Genomic DNA, 21,619 nt, shown 5'->3' with positions numbered 1-21,619 from the left:
ACCCAGTGTGTTCAGTACCAAAGGCAGTGGCAACACCAGACACATACCATAAACCACCCTGCCCACCCAAGGCCCCCAGACTCACCGTTATGAGGTCTATCCCCGCCTGCAGCCCAGCAGAACGCTCAAAATTCCCTGTCAGCTTCAGGTACCGATAGCTGGGGGTCAGAGGGGAATGGGAATTTCAGTGGCACAGGAGGCACTGCAGGCAGCACCACACAGCACTGGGCCATGGAGCTGCCCTCGCCCCGTGCACCCTCTGGAGCAGAGGGTGTTGGGGGAGTGCACTGCTCCCTGTCCCAGTCTGCCCAGAGAGTCTTGCCCCTGAACAGAGCCTAGCAAAACTCTTCTCAGCTCTAGCCCAGCTGCCCTAGGACTAGACAGGGAAACCCCTGGCATGTAACAGAAATGACCAGCCAAAGCTGTTTCAGATCAAAGCTGTTTCAGATCATCCCAGCAAACAGAGCTCCCTGTCCCACTTCTCAGAGCTTTCTTATCTTTTCTGTCCTCCCCCTGCCTCACCACTGGGAGATTTGCTTTCTCTTCTCTCTTGCAATCTTGAAAAAAGAGACAAATTCAATACATTTAACTGGAAGACTACACCAGATATTGCCTTATACTTTTCTAACAGTGTCCCATGCATATATGTGTATGCACATCATAACAAAAACACATTCTTGTGTACATGCAAGGTCTGGATGGATGGTCTGTGGTGTTCCAGCTGCAGCAGGCTGTGGCTGGTGAACACAGAGAGACTGCCAAAAATGCTAGTTGCAGGTTTATGTGTGTGAGTGGCTTTTTGTCACCAAGCAGTAGTCCCACCTGTGCAAGGTAGACCTTTTCAGAGCCTTCTCTACATCCATGTCATTGCTGCTGTAGTCTGTGATGATGACGCTGAAGTGGGGATCCTTGGTGACTCGCAACAGCTCTTCCATGTCAGAGATGAACTGCAGTACCCAACGTGCCTGGTTCTTCACTGGGTGTATTGCAACAGGGGGAGAATCAAAGCAAACTGATTTAAATGGTGGTGTTTTTTCTCAACACGCAAGGCTTCTTGCCTTCTGTTAAACCTCAACAACCTTTCAGGGATAATGCAATAGTCTGAACCAGGCTGAAAACCTGGTCCACAGAGTCAAGGAATCAGTGTGGGTTCTTCCCCATCATGTGGCAGGGGCTTTCTCTGAGCTTACAAGCCATGGTTGCTTGGGCTCTATCATATTTTTGAGGGTATTTAACTTGGAGAGAGCAGAAATTGGAAGTGACCTATTGTATTTGTGGGGTGCCTTGTGGCAGGAAGGAATCATGGATCTGACTCCGTGTTCTCAGAAGGCTAATTTATTATGATACTATATTATATTAAAGAATACTATACTATACTATACTAAAGAATACAGAAAGGATACTTACACAATGCTAAAAAGATAATAATGAAAGCTTGTGACTCCTTCGAGTCTTGAAACAGCTTGGCACTGATTGGCCAATGAGTCAAAATAATTCACACCAGAAACCAATGAAACAATAATAAACAATATTATTGTGGATAAACAATGTCCAAACACATTCCACATGTGAGCACAACACAGGAGAAGCAAATGAGATTAAAGTTGTTTTCTCTCTGAGGCTTCTCAGCTTCCCAGGAGAAAAATTCTAGGCGAAGGGATTTTTCCAGAGAACATGAATGTGACATCGACCCAAGTAAGATGACTGAGACTGGCTCAGAGCCACTGTCCATGACTGCCCTCATGGGAACTGCCCACTGTGCCACCCCTTGATGCCCTGGGAAGGCAGATCCCCTCACCTGGTACCACGAAGTGAACCACAGCCTGGTGGTTCCAGGAAAACCCCTGGGGCCAGCACAGCTCTGGCTCGTTCGCCGCGGCCATCAGGCGCCGCCGGCGGCCCCACACCAGGTTCCTCATCCTCCTCTCATCCTCCTCGTGGCTGCTGCTGCCCTGCCAGCCCCGGGCAAAGACGTACTCGGAGAGGCGGACGCGCCGCCGGCCCTGCTCCAGCAGCTCCAGCTCCAGCAGGTAGCGACTGCCCCGCATGCGGTCCTGCCGCTTCTCCACGTTCACGATGCGCTGCAGCTGGAAGCGCCTGCAGGAGACACAGCTGGTGTGGGCACATCCTGGCCCTATCCCTCCCCCAGCTCTGCTGGGCTCCCTTCCTTTGGGCCAGCACAAGCCTTTCTGTCCCCAGCTCCCTCCTGCTTTGCTGCACCGCTTCCAAAGTTCCATGGGAATGTTTAGCACCTGTTTCTCCTAAATCCACAAGTGTGTGGGATTTGACCTGGGATTCTGGCCAAGAGAAAAATATTTGGCAAGAGAAACGAAATAAAGGTGACACAGAAAATAACAAATGTGTCTGAATGATTGTGTAGGGCTGGTAATAGTGAGTGTATTCAACACCACCTACAATGATTTTGGCACAAGGAGCATGTTTGGGCTGCTGAAACTGGCTCATGACAGCTTATCAAACACGAATATGGAGCAGGACTGAGCAATTGTACAGTAAAAACCTGCAGGAGCTGTAGATTCAGAATGGCCAAAACTGGATGAAATGCCAGGTCATGCCCTTTCAGATCATAGTAAGAGTTTCTGCTACAAAACAGATGCTCGTGAGTTAAAAATCCTGAGAAAATCTTGTGTGTACTGGTCAGTTACACCTGGCTGTGACTGGTGTGACCCTGAAAAAGCAAAAGTGATCTCAATATGTAGCATTAGGCCTACTTCCAGCAGGGATTAGAAGCTAATAACACCCATTCCATAAAACATCCAGGATATTGGTCACTTATGTATAGAAAGATTAACACCAACTGAAACCAGAAAAGACTGGTAAAAAAATTACAAAAGTTAAGGCCAGCCCAACACAAGGGTCAGGAGTTAGATTCTTTAGCTTACGGAGGCTAGAGGAAGTGTGTTTGTTTGCTAGAAGGGATGGTAAGTCTTGAGAAGAAAAAGAACCATACCAAGACCATGTAACAAAAGAGTACCAGCAAAAGCTGGTACCATTTCTCAGGAAAAAGAAGGGTGCCTAAAGTCCAGTGTTTTACACAGATTCCTTGCCTGAAATCTTATTTACCACATCTAGTTCATCCTCCGATTCTCACCAGTTACTCACATGACAGGTATTCCCCATGCAGCATGGTAAACCAGCTCTGGGACAGTGCCCCTTGGTTTTCTCACTGTACCTTACCCTTTACTCCTCTGGTTGAGCTTCCTCAGGAAGACACGTGTAACTTCCAGGGCCTCCCTTTCCCTTAGCAGCAAATTTCCTGAGGTGTTGCACTTCAGGTCAATCCAGTCCGTGCGCAGCATGTGGAAGTCCAGGTTGTTCATGCTGAAGGTCTGCTCCCAGTTGACTGCCTGGTCAAACACTGGTACGTAATCAAAATCCTCATCTTCCTCTTCTGGCTCCCCATCCACTTCTTCCTCCTCTGCTGCTCCTCCAGACTTGCCCTTCAAAGGAGACACTACCTGTGCCTCTCCTTCACCCACATCCCCATCGTTGGCCACCTTCTGCTCAGCAATGTAGGACTGCACCTGGCTCAACCACTGTGGCAGCCCAGGCTGCTGGCTGGGGCTGGCAGCACTCACTGCCTGTCTCCTGGCTTTGCCAGAGACTGGGTCTCCTTTCCCAGCTGGCACGGTGCCTCCTGGCTGCAGCCTGTCCTTTGTGGTGCTGAGGTCTCCTCGAGGTCCTACCCTGTTGGGAATTGTGACCCCTGAGTCCTTGGGGTGGCCAAGAGACTGCTGCCTTTGAGACACAGTCCTAGAAGGAGGGATTGTCCTGACAGGCACTCTCCCCTGGATGGCCCTGGCATGCTGCGGAGGGCTCCTGGAATTGTCTTTGACGCCAGCTTTTAAACGGGGTCTCTTCGTTACTGGGTTTCCCTCTAGTCCAGCCAGGCTGAGGCTTTGGTTGGTAGAGGCCAGCATGGCTGATTTGATACCAGACCTTTTTGACCTCCTCCTCCGTATCTCCTCTCCGGCGTCGTCCATGAGCGAGAGGAGCCGGCGGCGCTCCCGGAGGGAATAGTCCTGGTGGATACTGTCACTGCCCAGCACGCTGCTGGGAGCCTTGCCTGCTGGCCCTGCCCTCCCCGTGCCAGCATGCTCAGGGGCACTGGTGCTCTCCACATCCTGCTCCTCGTACTCCAGGTCATCCAGGTTCCCCTCCTGGGAGCCTGCAGGATGAATCAAAGTTACACCTCTGGCATCTTCCCACTGCCTTCCCTGCCCAGGCACCCACGAGGCAGGGGGGCAGCTCCTTCTCGCCTCCTCTCAGTGGTGTCCCTCCTGCTCAGAGGGACAGGGATGCTCTCCCACGTATGAGTCGTGCTCTTGCTGCCACCAGCCTCCTCAGTACCCATCACCCACCACTGCCAAAGGCTGTGGAGCTGTCTGGCTTTCCCTTAGCTGTGGGTCTGGCCACAGCTCTGCAGGGCAGGTGTGACCATAGGCTGCCACACTGCACACCTCTGGCTGTGTTACTCCTGCCCATGTTTTTACTAGAATTGCACCTCAGCTAAGCTGTGGGCCTGAGAGCTGTCATGTTGTCTACTGCAGCCCACTGTTTGGTGAGCTCCCACGCTGTCCTTAAGGGAAGTAAAAGTGGCAGCAAAAGTCCCCTCCCAGACACAGCAATCTGGCAGGGAAAGGCTGAGACTTCCTTGGCATGGAAAGCCAACAGCTTCCTTCAGCTGGTGCTGCAAGACCACACACAGAAGTGACAGATAAAAGAATCCTCTGGGTTCTGACATTAGGGCCCCTACCTGGTTGCTCAGGCTTTTCTCCAGAGTCCAGGCTCTTCTCTGGACGATCCATTTTCATGTACTTGTAAAATCCAAATCTGCAGAGAGAAGAGCAAAACACAAGTTTGATGAATGCTACTTTGCCCTTTCCTGGAAGAAGAACCTGAGCACAGGGAGGCCATAATCAGCTATCTTACTGGGGAAGTGACTCTCTTTATCCTGCAAAAAAGTCCTCCTGAATGGCTGGCAGTCCTTCCACAAGGTGTCTGATTATTGCAGTAGGGAGCATGCAAGTAGTAGCTCCCATGTGGGGCCACTACTGGGATCTGGGCACCAGTGAAGATGAGTGACATGCATTTCTTCCACCAAAGAGAGGCCTGGTGGTGGCCATAGTTTGGCTTTCACAGTGACAGCTATCAGGAGGCTCCAGCCACTTGCAGGCCAAGCGTGCTGGGAATACACTGCCTGATGTAAGAGAACAAACATGCTCTGACTCAGCCACTGGGTTAACAGTGCAAGAAAAGGGCTGGTAGTTTCCCCTTGAGACCTAAAAATATTTTCACTTAAGTTATCAAAAGAAACTATAAATGCTTTAATGTTTTGCAAGACTTAAGGGATCTTTAAGAATTAAGAAAAGTCCTACAGAAGTGAGCATGAAATTCTACACCAATTCCAGCCTTCAAGCTTCTCCCCACCCTGCTAGTAACCCCAAATTTACAGCATGCTACCTTTCCAAATAATAAGGGTTTTCCTGGTAAAAGCATTTGTTGTCTTTTTCCATGTGGCTCAGGCGGCTGTAATCATTTGGGTAAACAAAGGATAGATGAACCTGTGAAGAAGACAGAAAGACAATGTGAAACCCTCATAAATGGCAGACATCAGTCTCAAGGTGACCCAGACATAGCTGCAGGATAACCAGCCCTTTTTAGAGAGAGCAGGAGCTGCTGACTCTTTCTCTCTCCAGTAGCAGGCTGAGAATGGAAGACAGAAGAAAGGAGAAGGATACATGTATGTATGCATGTTCCTTTTACCCTCTCCCTCAGCATCTGCCCACCTCTCTAACTGCGAGCTTAAGTCCTACAACAGAGTGAGAACTAACTGGGAGAGAGGTGGCCAAGTCCTCCTCAAGAGATGTCTGTGGCTGTAGTAATCCACACACACTACAGTCCCCCCCATGGAGAATGAAACCCTCAGCCATTGTGAGACTCCCTGCAAAGGCAGGGACGCCTTTGGCTAACATGGGGGCTCAGGCCCCATAGCTAACAGGATTTTTTTCTTCCTCCTTGTGTATCCCTGGGTAAGAATCAAGTTAAGAAGTCCAACTTACGAACTGGAGCCCCTGGTAGCGCTGCAGAGGAAATCCATTCACCAGGTAGCTGGGCTTGTAGGGGCAGTCCGGCAGGACCCGGCGCACGCGGGACTTACTGAGCAGAGGCACTGCAGGGAAGGAACACACAGGCAAGGGCTGCAGGAGGAGCCCTGCTGCAACCATGCACCAGCACAGCTACTTCTGTCCCTGAGCTCTATGTATCCATGTGAAATATTAAGGGATAGATTAAACAAACCTTCTTGCACAGCTCAGCTCTTTACATTCCTTTAAAACGCTCACACAAAAATATGCTTGGGGATGTTGTTTGAGCTGGATACCAGGAAAGAGGAGCTGGCTTTAGTCTGTGCTTTGTCTCCTACACTGACTGATACTGTAGCTGCCCCTCTCTCTTTTACACCAGGAATAAAAAAGCATGGCCTGCATAACTGCAGTGTAGGAGGACAATCCTTCCCAGCTCTGCTCCTGCACAGGCTGCAGTTACTCCGTCAGCTGCTTTCCAAGTCTCACCTTCATAAAGAGTGTCCCGGGGGTCAGGCTTCAACATGTCAGCTGGGTGTACCCTGCTGCCAGCGCTGCCAGCAGCCCAGCTCCTGCCAGTGGCCAGCGTCTGCGGGATGTGCCCAACCTCATCCATCTTCAGAAGCGTCTCATCTGGAGACCAGAGAGAGAACACAAGGGGGAGACAGGGGCTAACTTCCTCCTTGTCCTAAAAAACACCTCTCTCCAGTGCCAGCCCTTTCCAAATGGCATTGCATCTGTGGCACTAATGCTGTTTCTAGCACAGGCAAAGGAAAGGCTCTGACCCAGAAAGCTGGAGATAGAGAAGCTGTGGGGTGGGAACACAGCTTTCACTGAAAGCAAACACACACAGTGATGAGGAGTGGGCGAAAATTACCTCCTGCCTCGGATACACCATCACTGAACAGGCTCCATGCTGGCAGGAACTACTGGACACCTCTGTATTATTAGTATTAAGTTTCTTTTCAAAGGAGATGAAGAGAGATGAATGGGAGGAGAAACCTGAGGAGCAAAGGAAGGACCTTCAGTGGCTGAGGAGGATGTTACTCCAGAAAGGGAATGAAGCCCCACAGTAAGCCAAGAACAACAGGAAGCTCAAACTCAAGACTGGGTATTGGTTACATTTTTCCTTGGGTGCTGCTGCCCCAGGACTTCATGTCTCCATGGATCTTACTCTAGAATGAGGCCAATTGAATAAATATCGATGAAGGAAAAGCAATATCCTGCCAAGGGTGCTGGTGGGCAACTTTGGGGTACTGAACTACATGGGACCCTAGAAAGAATGGGATATCATGTAACACAGCCAAAGGCTAATATGAACGAGGGGAAAAACTATGGGCAGAAGGCAACAGATAAAAATGAGACCTCAGCACTGCACCTAAAAGTGAAGGGATCTTCTGGAGTGTCAGCCTTCCATTCTACAGGTAATGAGTAAGAAGAAAAGAGCAGAAGGAAAAAGGATGAAGATGGAAGACCGAATAGAAAGCCTAGTCCTAGCCACATGGGAGGTTTCAGAAAATACAGCAGTAGGTTGTGATGCAAGACACAGCAAACAGATGCCTTGATTACATCAGGGAGTCTTCCACGCACAAAAGGGCTGGTATGAAAAAAAGCCCAGAAATGTTGGAAGGCAACAGCAGTAGACATGGAAAGGGGGAATGCTGGCAGAGGAAAGTGATGATGACAGAGCTGGGTAAGGGTAAACAGGACTAAGGAGCTTCATAACTGATAACACCATCACTTGATGTGCTAAGAAGGGCTTACAAAACAGGAGGGACTGGACTGATGTGTTTGCAGCAATCCAGCACCAACTGAAAGAGACTTGAGGCTGGGACAGAAGAAAGCAGCATTCCCCATCATCGCCAGTGATTCCTGTTGTGTTCAGGACCCAGAGTGCAAACTCCTGAAGTGCTAGAGCAGCCCCTTCTCCCTGGTTGTGTCCAGCTGACAGCACACCCCCACAGCTCCCATGGTTTGGGACTCATGTGCCCCCCTGGCTCTCAGCAAGCAATCTCCATCCTGGGCAACTCTCTATCTACAACACTTCTCACCTTTGCAGACTCTCCTCTCTGCCCTTCCTCACTACCTCTAGACTTCCATGAAATAATGTTCCAATCTTACTTCTGATTCTCCCATGTTTAATAATGAGTCACACTCTTGTCCAGAAGTCTTTCTCCTGAACTGTCTCCACCTTTTTCTCCCAATGATGTGTATGCTTGGTATTTTCCTGGCTAGACAATGATTCATGGTGAAACACTGGATGCTGATACATTTAGGAAGAATGAGGAGGTGCTTGGGAAAACTTGTGATGAAGATACTTACTAGCAAAAAGGGAGAGATATTGGGAGTCAATGACTTTGAACTTTGCTTCTGGATCATTCAGTCTCCACTGGAACAGAGAAACACATTAAAATGAAGTACCTATGGAGTTAACCAACCGTGAACAAATGGAACACACTACCCCTACTAGGACCAAATTTACCCAGCAGCAAAAGACTGGGAATGAGCAGAGATCCCCCAGGACACATCCAAGCCAGGAAAGGCCAAAAAGCTGCAAAGACCCCAGAGAAGGCAGATCTATCCCAAGTAAGCAGAGGAAAGGGGTCCTGACACATGGCCAGAACTATCTCACACAGAAGTAGGTAAGGGCTCTGGAAGGGATGAGCTACATCTCATGCAATGAGGAGCTGAGGCCAGGGGAAGGAGGGACATGGTTACAAACATCATTCCTGAGCTCTGTGGGGACACATATACGGGACCACCATTTCCACAGACTCACTGCCACTTCCACATGGTCTGTTCCTCTGTCATCCTGCTTGTGCAGCACCTCAAAGTAGTACCTGCCCTCTGCTGACAACCTGCCAAGAACAAGGTGTCTGTCACCAGGTGCATTAAGGAACATTTCTTAGCTTGTCAGCAGACAATGAGTGCAGAGCAACCACACCCCAGAAACAACCTAATTCTCAGGGTAGGCGGGGTTAGTGCTGCCAAGAAAATTTAGATCCTGATAGTGAGATAGGCAGCTTCACTTATGCAGCTGGAGCACTCTGGACCCTTCTCAGTTAATTCTGAATCACTCCCTCTCAGCGTGGCCTGCTGGGTTTTGGCCTCTAGGAAACCTGGCCAGTTCCAAGGCAGGAAGCTTGGGATATAGTTCATACAGGGGAGCCTGGATGTGCTGGTGGTTGATTGCTCCAGGGAAGAAAAATTCAGTGTTGCATTCCTGCAGTAAAACAGCAAGGCTTTGGCAGTACCCCAGAGTAATCCCTTTCTCCATATTGCGAAACTCCTCAGAGCAAGCACGAGTGCTTTTCCCTTATCCTTGTGATTTCCTGGTCATGTGCAGAGGTGGCTGGGACTGAGGGACTTTGCTCACTCACCTCACCATGTTTGACTTCTGGCTGTGAAATTTCCCAAACTCTCCTGGTGCAGTCCACTCCTTCCCTGTCTGTGAAGAGACAGAAGATGGCTCTAGTTAAGATGAGTTTCTTCACTTGTTACTGCACTGACAATGATAAAAAAGGAAAATTTAACTCCCTCTTCCCTCCAATTCCTCCTGGTAAGTCATCTGTGAAATCCATCACCTGTGGACAGATTTAAGTCCCTTAATTGTGGACAAGGGAGTCCCAATAGCACTACCAAGAGATAAGTAGCTTAAGATATCACATGTCACACCCCATTTGGCATCTGTGCTGATGTTGTCTGTAGTTGGGCAGGGAAAGAAACCCGGGTAGTCCAAGGAAGCAGTAAGTCAGGAAAGTCTCTGTTCTCACAGGAACATTAAAGCCTTGAGGGGAGAAGCCATCAGCATGCACTGTACCTTGCCTACGCTGGCCAGCAGCTGGAGACCAGAGGGCTTTTCATCTGGACTCAGCCAGAACTCAGCATTGTCATCTGCAGCAATGGCAAACTGAAACTCCCCTGTTGAGAGATGGAGGGAGTGAGTAGGGGTAAGGGCTTGTGCACAGAACAGAGCCTGCTCCTCTAAAATGCTGTCTTTACCCTTTTTCCTGGTGAGACCATCATCCCCTTCCCATTTTGATATTATCACCTTCCTGCCTTTGAACCTCTCTGCTAACTCTACTGTGACTGAAAACAAACTTTACAGATGTCACTGGTTCAGTGTCCCCCCTGCACTGGCTTCACCTGACATCTAACCTGGAAAGCTAAGAAGTCTAGTCTCCCCTGACATCCCTTTTGCTTCCAGAGCAAAATTTTGTGTGAGATGCAGTGTTTGGATAGAGGAATGTGGAGCCACAGAGGGAGACAGAGGTGCCTGAGGTTCCCCCTTTGTCCGGGGTCACGGGGATGGCAGCTGCAGGCCAGTGACAGAGGCTGAGTGCCAGCAGGCTGCTCGGGGCACAGGCATGCAGCTGGGGGACACAGATGTCACTGCTGTCAGATGGCACTCATGGCAAGCAGAAGGGACACCACTGATGTCACGGACAGTCCTGGCCATGCCAGGGAGCGAGGCAAAGCTCAGGGATTGTTTGTGGCCACATACCCACCATGGGCTGTGAATTTACAACAGCACTGTTATTTATCAACACTTCCCATCTGCTTTCTCCTGTGCTTCTCCTCACCAGGGAGGAGGCAGACGTGTTTCCAGCCACGCCAAGGCCATGGCCAGTCACACACACCACCCACACAAGAGACCTGCTGTTGGGCTTGCCAGGGTGAGGGCACCAGTGGTTCAGCACCAGAAGGGGAGGCAGGGGAAGGTGACAAGAGACGTGTGTGAAGGCACTTAGAGCCCTCACCATCAGTGAAAGGATGCAGGTAACCAAATATCCGGAGGCCGTAGTTGGTCCATTTTGGGGACACGGCCAACTTCTTCAGCATAGTTCTTGTCTGAAAGGGAAAAAGAAAAAATTTAGATGAAGAATTTAGACATGACAGGAAGAAGGGAAAAATCAAAAACCCTGGACATGTGGGCAGAGGGTTTTCTCTGAGAGGAGGATGGAGGCAGAGTGAAAGAGCCAACCAAGTAAGAAATAAGATGGAGCAGGTGCTGCTGCATTGAGATGGTGGGCACAGGACATGGCATTCCCTAGCCACTTGCAAGGACAGGGCTCCTTCAGCCTGTGTCTGAGCCCTGGCAGGCCAGCAGGTGTGAAATGACCCTCTCCTGTGCAGCAGAAGAGCTGCTACCCTTGAACCCTTCTGAAAGCTTCCTGCTCCCTCAGCAGGAGGACAGAGGAGGTGGTTGAGAGGGAGGTGGTGGATTTTAACAAAAAACAGGACACAGAGGGAGGTAGGGGCAGGATGTGTAGGGAACAAGGGTGATCCACCTGGGAAGCTGAGCTGGGAAGTTCAGGACAGTGGAGGTCATGGTCTTACTCACATGAGGGAAGAGAGGGAAGTGGAGGTTTCTTCTGAGCTGTTCGATAGAGCTGCCACACCAGTCCTCAAACACGTGCAGGTTGGCCTGGCCCTGGAACTAGAAGGCAGAAGTGGGGCACCATGAACTGCTGCATCCAACCCCTGTGCCCCTCCTCTGCTCTGACAGCCTTGGCCACGGCCCCTGGAGTGCTTGCGAGAGTGAAGGAAGATTCCTTTGCTATGATGGACTGGTCTGCAGGAGACACAGGTCCAGAGCACTGCTGCTCATCTGCTGAAGGTGTGGGGCTGGCACACCCACCTGAATGGCCCCAGGAAACTGTGCTAATGCTTGGGACACCTCAGTTCCACAGCTGGGCTCTGCTCCATCAGGGAGGTGTTTCACCAGAGGGCTACGCTCTGAGGCTGTGGTGTGCAACACACTGCAGGGTGGCAACAGCTCCTCGTGATGTAACATCTGATGTTCTGCAAGAAGGTATTTTGGACTCCCTCACCATCTCAGGGTTATTTTCCTGACCTGATGAAGAAGGGACAGCCTAGGGAGGGGAGATGGCAGATCACCTTCTCAGAGCATGTCCTACAGGTAAAGCTGATGGAAGATGGTGAGGACAGGGAGATGGAGGCCTGGCAGAGTGGGGAGCAGCAGCACAGGCAGCTCAGTGGGCAGCATAGCCTCTGTGTGTCTGCAGAGACACAGAAACACTGAGGGAAGTGGGGGTTCCAGCCTGGACAGCACAGGAGGGTGTGCAGTGTGAGTACAGCTCCCTGCTATGCAGCCAGCCCCATCAGGAGAGGCTGCCACTGTCCAACTGAGACCTGGAGCACAGGGAAAAGTTTGCTGGCCACTGTGGGACTTCAGCAATACACTCCTCAAAGGACAGACTTTACTTCTCTCAGACCCATTCAGAAGGGACTCTCTGTCTGCTCCCCAGCAAAGTCCAGGCTTTCTGCCTGCAACCACTGGAGCTGGATACTGAAACCCTCCTTGCAGGACTGGCATCCAACAGTGAAGAATAAATAAGCTGGAGACGGTACAAGCTACCTTAGATGGCAAAAGGCTGAAGAAAGGAATAGGTTGCCTTGGGACTGGGGAGGTTTTGCTGTGGCTGTCTTGCCTATATAAGGGCTGTGCGAGCAGGGCTGGGGAAACAGCCTGAACAGCACCCAAATGTCTACAGATGGCAGCAAATTGTTAGTTTTTGCTGGGGAGGCTCTAGCAGGCCTGAAGCAGCACAGTGGAGGAGGGTCCAACCTCTCTGTGCACTTCTGCCAAAGAAACTTCTTCACTGAGTTCTTTTTCCCAGGATGGTGGGTTTGGGGTGCGTTTTGAAATAAACAGTGGCTTGAAGGAAGGCTGTGAAGCAGACTTGGCTCCACAGCAGTAATGCTCCTTGCGAGCTATGGACTTTGGTTGTGCATGTGAAAACCATTTCTGTGTGCCAGGCAAAGCACATTTACAACCACTGCTGCTCTGGAGTGGTCTCTTGTCAGCCCCCTCTCACTGGTGTCCCCACTGCCAGGGCTTGATTGATGTCTGCAAGCCCATGATCCCCCCCACTAGCATCTCCTCTCCCCTTCCCTCCTCTGCTGACATCCATCAGCCTGGATTCTGCCCACCAGACAAGAGGAAAATCAGAGAGACAAAGTGGATGGAATTCCTCAGAGCAATGCACAGAATGAGAGTGGAGACAGACAGAGGGCTCAGGGTGATGGAGGCAGCCAAAAGAAACCTGGGACTCTGCAGGAACTTGTGATACAAATAAATCACTGCAAGCGTGACAAACACTGAATTGGAATTTAATTGCTGTGCAGTCCCGTGCCCCTTGGCCAAATCCTGGTTCACACCCAAGGGTCTTACACTGCTTTTCTCAGCCAAATCAAATAATGACAACTGCTGTTTCTTGTGGAACACGAAGTGAGAGGAATAGACTGGGCTCCCACAGAGAATCACTGCCAGAAGCTGAGTCCTATGGAAGTCTGCTGCTACCCACAATGATGCTGGAATTTTGGGTGGTTTTTTTTGAGAATTGCTTGCACTCGGCAGGCAGCAGGCTCAGAGCTCTATGAAACGTAGCACAACACTCCCACACTGTGGACAGGCTGGCACTGCAGTTCACCCCTGCCAAAGACAGACCCAAGGGATGATCTCAAAGTCCAGAACTGCAATGAAGCTGGGCTGGCTTTGACATGGGGCAGCACAAATGCAAAACCAGGTATTTCTGAGGCAAATCCCAAAAGACTGGCTACAGTTGCTCAAATGTTAGCAGAGTAAAACTTGGACCAGTCCCATTGCAATACAAAACAAAAGTGCAGTTTGACAGTATTAGGGAGAGGGCAGCCTAATAAAAAACAAGGCAGACAGCACTGTACTAGGTACACCATCAATACTTATAGAGATAATTCCTGAGATTTCTAGCCCAACACTCCTACCTCCAAAGTCTTGACAAAGCCCCCAGAGAGGAGATTCTGGCAGAAGTTAATGAGATCACCTTGTTTTCCTGCACTCACAGTTACTAGAAATAATTAACTGGTAAATAATAAGTATTTCTTGCATGCCATTTTAAAATATTTTCTAAATCAACAAATTTTCTCCTGAGTAAAGGCAGCTTAGCTTAGTTTCTGTTTCCTCTTAAAGGGAAAAAAAGAACATTATTGACAGATAAGTGCTGGCTGCCCAAAGTGCTGCTTTGGGACTGAAAACTGAGCTAGGCTTTAATTTTAGGCCCCCACGAGTCATCAGTGTAGCAGCTGTTTTGAAACTCTATCACCTCTCTCCCTCCAACTCAATTCACAGCTGCCCATTACAGGCAGCTGAGAAATTCTTCTGTTTGCTATATGAGTACCTTCTCATGCAACATGCTGTAGAAATCTCCTGCTTGGGCCTTTTGCAGGTTGCAGTTATAGAGCACCATCACCACCATTCCCAATTCATGTGCACAGAAATGTCAATGGATTTTCTAAAAAAATATGTTGTTTAGAACATGATTCTAAAGCATAGTTACTGCATTTGACTTCCCAGCTTGCCCTATGTATGACTTCCTACCTGGCCCTGTTTTGCAAAGGGCTAGAAATTTAGGACCTGGCAAGCAACAAGTTCCCCTTCTTCCCTTAAAAACCTCTGCTTTGAAAATTCTGGATAGACTGATTTGGCTAGAACCAGCAATAGAAGCCATGACTTTGAGTATTCAAAGGAGCTGCCATTATGTGACCTTCCCACTTAGAGGGCTTCTCCTGCCCTTGAGGTTTCTCCCTGTCCCAACACCTTTCCCCAGCTGCTTATCACCCTGCTGAAATAGCAGCAGTGCATGATCCCAGCTCGGGCCCAGAACAGGCACAGGTCACACAGCAAGGGCACCAGAGCACAGTGTGAGTGTGCCCTGGAGCAGACAGCACAGTGTGAGTGTGCCCTGGAGCACCCAGCACAGTGTGAGTGTGCCCTGGAGCACAGAGCACAGTGTGAGTGTGCCCTGGAGCACAGTGTGAGTGTGCCCTGGAGCACAGAGCACAGTGTGAGTGTGCCCTGGAGCACCCAGCACAGTGTGAGTGTGCCCTGGAGCACAGAGCACAGTGTGAGTGTGCCCTGGAGCACCCAGCACAGTGTGAGTGTGCCCTGGAGCACAGAGCACAGTGTGAGTGTGCCCTGGAGCACAGAGCACAGTGTGAATGTGCCTTGGAGCACAGAGCACAGTGTGAGTGTGCCCTGGAGCACAGAGCACAGTGTGAGTGTGCCCTGGAGCACCCAGCACAGTGTGAGTGTGCCCTGGAGCACAGAGCACAGTGTGAATGTGCCCTGGAGCACAGAGCACAGTGTGAGTGTGCCCTGGAGCACAGAGCACAGTGTGAATGTGCCTTGGAGCACAGAGCACAGTGTGAGTGTGCCCTGGAGCACAGAGCACAGTGTGAGTGTGCCCTGGAGCACAGAGCACAGTGTGAGTGTGCCCTGGAGCACAGAGCACAGTGTGAATGTGCCCTGGAGCACAGAGCACAGTGTGAGTGTGCCCTGGAGCACAGAGCACAGTGTGAGTACGCCCTGGAGCACAGAGCACAGTGTGAGTGTGCCCTGGAGCACAGAGCACAGTGTGAGTGTGCCCTGGAGCACAGAGCACAGTGTGAATGTGCCTTGGAGCACAGAGCACAGTGTGAGTGTGCCCTGGAGCACAGAGCACAGTGTGAGTGTGCCCTGGAGCACCCAGCACAGTGTGAGTGTGCCCTGGAGCACCCAGCACAGTGTGAGTGTGCCCTGGAGCACCCAGCACAGTGTGAGTGTGCCCTGGAGCACAGAGCACAGCACAGTGTGAGTGTGCCCTGGAGCACCGAGCACAGTGTAAGTGTGCCCTGGAGCACCCAGCACAGTGTGAGTGTGCCCTGGAGCACCCAGCACAGTGTGAGTGTGCCCTGGAGCACAGAGCACAGCACAGTGTGAGTGTGCCCTGGAGCACAGAGCACAGTGTGAGTGAGCCCTGGAGCACCCAGCACAGTGTGAGTGTGCCCTGGAGCACCCAGCACAGTGTGAGTGTGCCCTGGAGCACCCAGCACAGCACAGTGTGAGTGTGCCCTGGAGCACCCAGCACAGTGTGAGTGTGCCCTGGAGCACAGAGCACAGCACAGTGTGAGTGTGCCCTGGAGCACAGAGCACAGTGTGAGCGTGCCCTGGAGCACCCAGCACAGTGTGAGCGTGCCCTGGAGCACAGCACCTGAGCTCTACTCCCCCAGGGAGGCTGGGCAGGCTGACTCCCTCTGAGCACTGTGCCACAAGTCCTGTAACAGCACTGTCCCACCAAGGGAGAGCTGAACCCTTACAAGGGCAGGGAGGGGACAGCTGGGCTAAGGCCCTTGCTTGGCACTAATGCAGCCATGCCCCTTCAGGGCTGTGGGAGCTTTGCTGGCCTGAGCCCCAGCCCAACCCTCCCCACTGAGCACACTGGAAAAGTGTCTGTCTGCAGTCCTAGGTTGCAGTGAAAGATTTTGGCATTTCTGCTTCCTTCTAGTAAGAAATGTTAGATTATCAGCCCCTGCTACAAGAATTGACCATAGAGGAGGATCAGGAACATAGATAAACCCAGACCTCTTCCTAGCCCAAACCCTATCATATCAAAACTGTCTGGGGGGTGGCACCGCACACCCAGAGCCTCCTGCTGAGCAAGGAGCCCAGGGAATAAAGATTTGGGCAAGCAGCAAAGCTGAGAGAGATGCAGCAGAAAAGACACGACCTCCTGCCCTGTAACTGGAGCAGGATGGAGAGGAGAAGCTTTCCTAATTTAATCCTGGGCAGCTTTGGCATCGCAGAGGCAAATCAGCTGCATAGCTGCACGCAGCCCAGGGAATGATAAACAGGGCACAGAGAGGGCCTGAGCCACAGAAGAAAGGCAACATTGTGCTGCCAACTAGAAACTCCTGAGTTTGTAAGACTCTTCTGTCTCCTCAGAGTGGCTGCAGCCCCTCCTCCTGCCTGGCCCAGCTCCCCTGGCTGGGTGACTTCGAGCAGCCAGCAGCTGGGCTTGGCGGCAGGCTCTGCTGGGCTGGGCACTTGTGGGAATCCATCAAGACAAGTTAGCAAGACAGCCCCTGTCTGGATGGGCATGAGTAGACAAGGAAGGGACAGAGACAGAGTAGACAAGCAGAGACAGAGTGAGCAGCAATAGCTTTGTCTTTCAGTCCTCTTAGGAAAGGATGCTTTCTCTTTGGGCAGGTTTAGTAGCAGGACAACACTCCAGCACAATCCTTTGGTTGTGTGCAGCACCTGTGCAACTGTGCATGCACCCCAGCACTGCCCAGACCTTTCTCCTCTCAGAGCTGAGCAGATGCTTTTGCAGAGGTAAATGAGAACAGCCTGGCTAACCTTTCAGTCACTTTTCTGAAAGTCCTGCCCACACCTACAGCAGTGTCATATGGTGACACTCATACCCTGCAGTGCAGGTCTGCCCTGACGAGAGCCAGGCACGTTTCTGAATTAGTGAAACAAAACACCCCACACCTCTCCAGCCTGAGCAGGCAGTGTGTGATGTGGGAGCTGGAAGACTTTGCTCTGGTGCCTGGAAGTGACAGTAAAGATAACAACCATCATGTGCACAGGCATCTTGAGGAACCAGGAGCAAGGGTGACCTCTCCTTTCCCCCAGGTGCCAGAGCAAAAATTCAGTTTGGGATTTCCAATGAGCACACTTTCCTACCACATTATCCAAGGCTGAAGACTTAAGCTGCCTATCTCATATCCTGAAACTGAGAGAGGAAAATTGAAACCTGTCCTTTTTTGGCAATGCTGGCTACCAGCTCACTCTGCAACCCTGTTAATTATTTATGTTTTTCAGGAATATGCCTCTCTATTAAAACAAAGCCCAGCTCCCTGACCTGTGTGAGGCAACCCGGTGCCCCTTGCCCCAGGAGTCAGGCTGCAATTAAGTTATTAGAGATGCTGTGGGAAGGGCACAGTGGGATTATAGACCCAGGGTAATTAATTTGGGCAGAGTCACAGAAAAACTTAATCCCCAGGCTGGGAGAAATTTCAGCTGGTGGTTGGGAGCAGAGCAAGCAGCTCTGTACAGAGCTGTGTCCACAGATCCCTCTCCACCTTCTGCAGCTGGTGCTGGTGAACCACTGGCCTCTGTTTGCAGTCAGGGGGACTCTGCTGACCCTCTGGGCACACACAGTGCTGCAGCAAGGGCAGGAAATTTTGCCTTATACAGCCAAACAGAAAAGTGGCCAGGCCACAGCATGCACCTCCACCAGCTGTTCCTCTAACCTGGTAAAGGCTCACTGCACACCACAGCTGGCCACTCTCCAGATTCATGTGCTTTGGGAAATCTCTAGGGAGGGGATCAGAGACACAAGGCAAAGCCTCAGGGAAGCTGGGAGATGCCACACAGAGCCTGTATCACCCAGTGCCGTGGGAGAGGGGAGCAGCAAATGCTCAGTGTCATCCCTGGGCACAGCAGCAGCCCTGTCCCTGACATCCTGCTGGCTCTTGGCCAGGAGCTGCTGATCTGGGAGGCAGCCCTGCCAGCAAGGCCCTGCAGCTGGAGAAGACCCCAGGCTCCAGCTGGGACCAGCACTCCAGGGCCCACGCTCTGACACTGAACAGATCAGTGGTCTGATCTGGTTCTGAGCACTGCAAGGTGGCTGATGCTGCCTACTGCCAGGAAAGCCAAGGCTGCAGCGACCTGAACTGCTCCTTGCTGTGGCCGGATAGGACCTGAAGGACCTGAACTGCTCCTTGCTGTGGCTGCATGGATACATTCTCCCTCCATTACCAGTGAGATCTGAGTGCAGGGCCAGCAGCCTGCTCCCTTCCCTGGGGACTCACAGAGGCTCCTTAATTTGTGCAGGTCTCTAATCACCTTGAGGAATTTAGTGAGCTGGCTCCATTAACTAAATGCCCCCTGGCTGGTGTCCCTCTCATTAGAAGCAGGCTGCATTGCTCCCTTATCTGAAGAGAAATAATGAGATAAGAGAATGAGGGAGGAAAGAATAATTGAGGCATGAAGGAAACAAAGGGAGTGTTTACCCCAGCCAGCAAGGGTCACCAGAGAGGGTGTCTGTTCATGGAAGTGCCACTGAAGTAGAGAAATCTCCACCTGTGACATGCAGGGGTTGGATGGCAAAAGCTAGAGCAAGAGCAGTGGGACACTTCTGTGTGCCATAGTCATGTATTTGCTTGTTGAATGATTGGCCCTACACACCCCAGCCCTGAATAAACTTCACTTTTCAGGAAGGTAGTGAGCTACTTGGAATTGCAGGTGGGTGCTTGGAGCCTTGAGGAGTTGGAGACACCAAATTACCTGGAATCTGGACACTCCAGTCTTTCCAGATGATTACTCAGGTCTGTAAGTGTCATTAAGCAGGGAGTGGACTTCTAGTAAAGTGAATTAATTTCCAGCCATACCTCCCTGCCTTTCATTTTTGCTATACAAGTCTCTAGCCATAACCTCCCTCACCCAAAATGATGGAGAAAGGCACCCACCTCTGGCATCCATGGGACAGGGCTGTCAACAGCTGCATAATTTGATTTATTCCTCCCACCTATTTGCAGCTCTTCGACCTGAAATATAAGTAGAGAAAAGTCAAAATAACTTAAAAAATGGCACAGCACTGACATGTACAAGGTGGTTCTACACAAGCTCTACAAGAGGGTTCAAACCTTGTCACAAGAACCTATGAGAAAATAAAACAAGTTTTCAAGCTCCCTTCCCAAAGGACAAGTCAAATATCATGGATGTAACAGGGTGAAAATGCTCCCTGGCTTTTTAACAGCACATCTACATGGTGAACTGCTGAGGGAAAAGGATATCAGTATTTTATAACTGCTTGCTAGAGTTAACTTTAGCACAGAGTTAAAACTTAGGTCATTCTCTGGGGTTTTTTTTCCCGTCTATGTTTCAAAAATGTTCAAGCAGTAGCTCTTCCAGCACTGCCTTCACTCAACAGTACTGAGATGTGCTTCACTGGAGAGCAATGAACTCTCTCCTGACCTTTCACTTCTGCTTCTATCTTGCCTCCCTGTGCCACAAGCCCAGCCAGCTTCATCCCACCCCCGTGGCTTGGTACATCTAAAATACCTAAATTGACTACAGTGGAGCCATTGTAGGTTCAGGTTGCTGTGAGTCAGCTCAGAGTCTGCCTGTGGCAAGCTCTCCTTCCTGTGTGAAGAGAGAGCTGTCTCTTGGGGCCAGCATCAGAAAGGAAGGGCTGCCCTTCTGCATGTTCAGAAGTCAGCCCAAGAGTCCTCACCTGGTGTCCCAGCTTCGGTGGATAATCCAGTTGAAAGTTTGTGTCCCTTCCCGGGGCATTGGTGTCTGACAGAACCTTAGCAAGCTCCCTCCAGCTTTCATATCCTGTACAGAGGAAACAGAATGGTGTCAGTAAACAGAAAGGTGTCAGGGAACTTTTTTCTTAAAAAAAGAAAGTGTAGCAGTCACCAGTATGAACTGGTCTTTCAGAACTGAGAGACCTTTAACAGTCTGGAATGGTCCAGCAGAGACACGGAGTTGTTTTATGTTGCTTGGAGTTGGCAGACTGGCACAGAGAGAAAAAGTGCCTGTATTTTCCTTAAAAGCTCTTCCCTCCTTCTTAATTATTTACTACTTAAATAAAAATTCATAGTTCTAAGATAGATATCAGAGATTTCATTAATCACCACACAACTAGGAATATCTTTTAGATTACTCACATAATCCCAGTAGTCAAACTAAAGAATATCAATTTTTACCAATTAGCACTCCCAAAGAGAAATAAGACAATAACTAGATTATTAATTAACTTAACAATCAAAAGAATATTATTCTTATATGCACCAATTTTCACAATAAAAGCTTCAATTTTCTCTTCTTGAAGGAAATTATGGATGCTCATCTGCCACACCTAAAATATTGGCAGTGATGCAGTCAAGGACACTGCTATTCAAGCAAAGTCACCTTCCAGGTTCAAAGCAACTTCATTTGAAACTCCCTTCCCATCTCATTCTGCTCAATCCAGAAGTCAGGATCTATTCTGATTTCCTTCCAAAGCTTCAGTGACCTCCTGGGTTTAGGAGGAACAAAGCCAAGCAGATGCAGCACCTTGTAGCTCTCTCTGTGCCTGCTGCCCCTATCAGCAACGAGGCAGTGCTGCTGAGCACAGCTCAGACCTCCCAGCAGTGCCACAGTGCCTCACATTATGTGGTTCTCAGATCTGAGAAACATTTTGGCGCTTAACCAGTAAGTGACCAGCCTGCCAGCAGCTCAGTGCTGCGCCCACGGAAACTCCAGCCTGAGTGGAATTCCAAAACCTCCAGCAGCCCTGGCTTCTCCCAGGCTGGACAAAACAGCTCAATACCCACACACCAGGGAGAGCAGCCAGGCTCTCTCCCCATTTTCTTTACAACTGGAAATCATCCCCAAAGCTCTAGGAAGCCCAAAGGAGTTGGCTGCCCTGGTATACACAAGGAACCATCCCAACAGCTTCTAGTCTGAGTGTTTAGATGAATGGTCTGAGCCTTCTACACTATTCCTACAGCCAGAAGTGGCAGGAACATGCCCTGAGAGGGAAGGACTGCTGGGGAAACACCTGCTGTTCCAAAGGCAGCACACCCATTTCACCCAATCCACCCACCTACACCTTGCCCACCCAATCTGCAGCACGGGAGACTCACAGTGCCCTAGGCAGGAACATGCTCCATCTGCTTGCTTTGGAGGGGGCTTTTACATG

At 50.5% G+C, this 21,619-nt stretch overlaps 1 protein-coding gene across 3 annotated transcripts in view; it reads right to left on the bottom strand.

The window, feature by feature from the left end:
- B4GALNT3 (beta-1,4-N-acetyl-galactosaminyltransferase 3) overlaps positions 1–21,619 on the bottom strand; it is a 67,259-nt gene that overhangs the window by 5,963 nt on the left and 39,677 nt on the right. Inside the window, exons 2-17 of one of the 3 annotated variants that reach the window (XM_084205422.1) lie at positions 20,165–20,268; positions 19,398–19,475; positions 11,446–11,541; positions 10,862–10,952; positions 9,922–10,022; positions 9,482–9,549; positions 8,881–8,959; positions 8,424–8,490; positions 6,591–6,734; positions 6,081–6,190; positions 5,482–5,582; positions 4,775–4,851; positions 3,196–4,186; positions 1,799–2,097; positions 823–976; positions 86–158 (exon numbers count right to left, since the gene is read on the bottom strand). In XM_084205422.1, coding sequence (XP_084061548.1) covers positions 86–158; positions 823–976; positions 1,799–2,097; positions 3,196–4,186; positions 4,775–4,851; positions 5,482–5,582; positions 6,081–6,190; positions 6,591–6,734; positions 8,424–8,490; positions 8,881–8,959; positions 9,482–9,549; positions 9,922–10,022; positions 10,862–10,952; positions 11,446–11,541; positions 19,398–19,475; positions 20,165–20,268 — 2,633 coding nt within the window. The remainder of the gene's footprint in view (positions 1–85; positions 159–822; positions 977–1,798; positions 2,098–3,195; positions 4,187–4,774; positions 4,852–5,481; positions 5,583–6,080; positions 6,191–6,590; positions 6,735–8,423; positions 8,491–8,880; positions 8,960–9,481; positions 9,550–9,921; positions 10,023–10,861; positions 10,953–11,445; positions 11,542–19,397; positions 19,476–20,164; positions 20,269–21,619) is intronic. The other 2 variants (XM_084205423.1, XM_084205424.1) reach the window with 2 other exon arrangements.

Source organism: Fringilla coelebs (assembly GCF_963513975.1).
Source record: "Fringilla coelebs genome assembly, chromosome: 5".
Lineage (NCBI taxonomy): Eukaryota > Metazoa > Chordata > Aves > Passeriformes > Fringillidae > Fringilla > Fringilla coelebs.
Note: the sequence above shows the minus strand (reverse complement) of the source record. Positions and strands in the feature narration are given on the sequence as shown.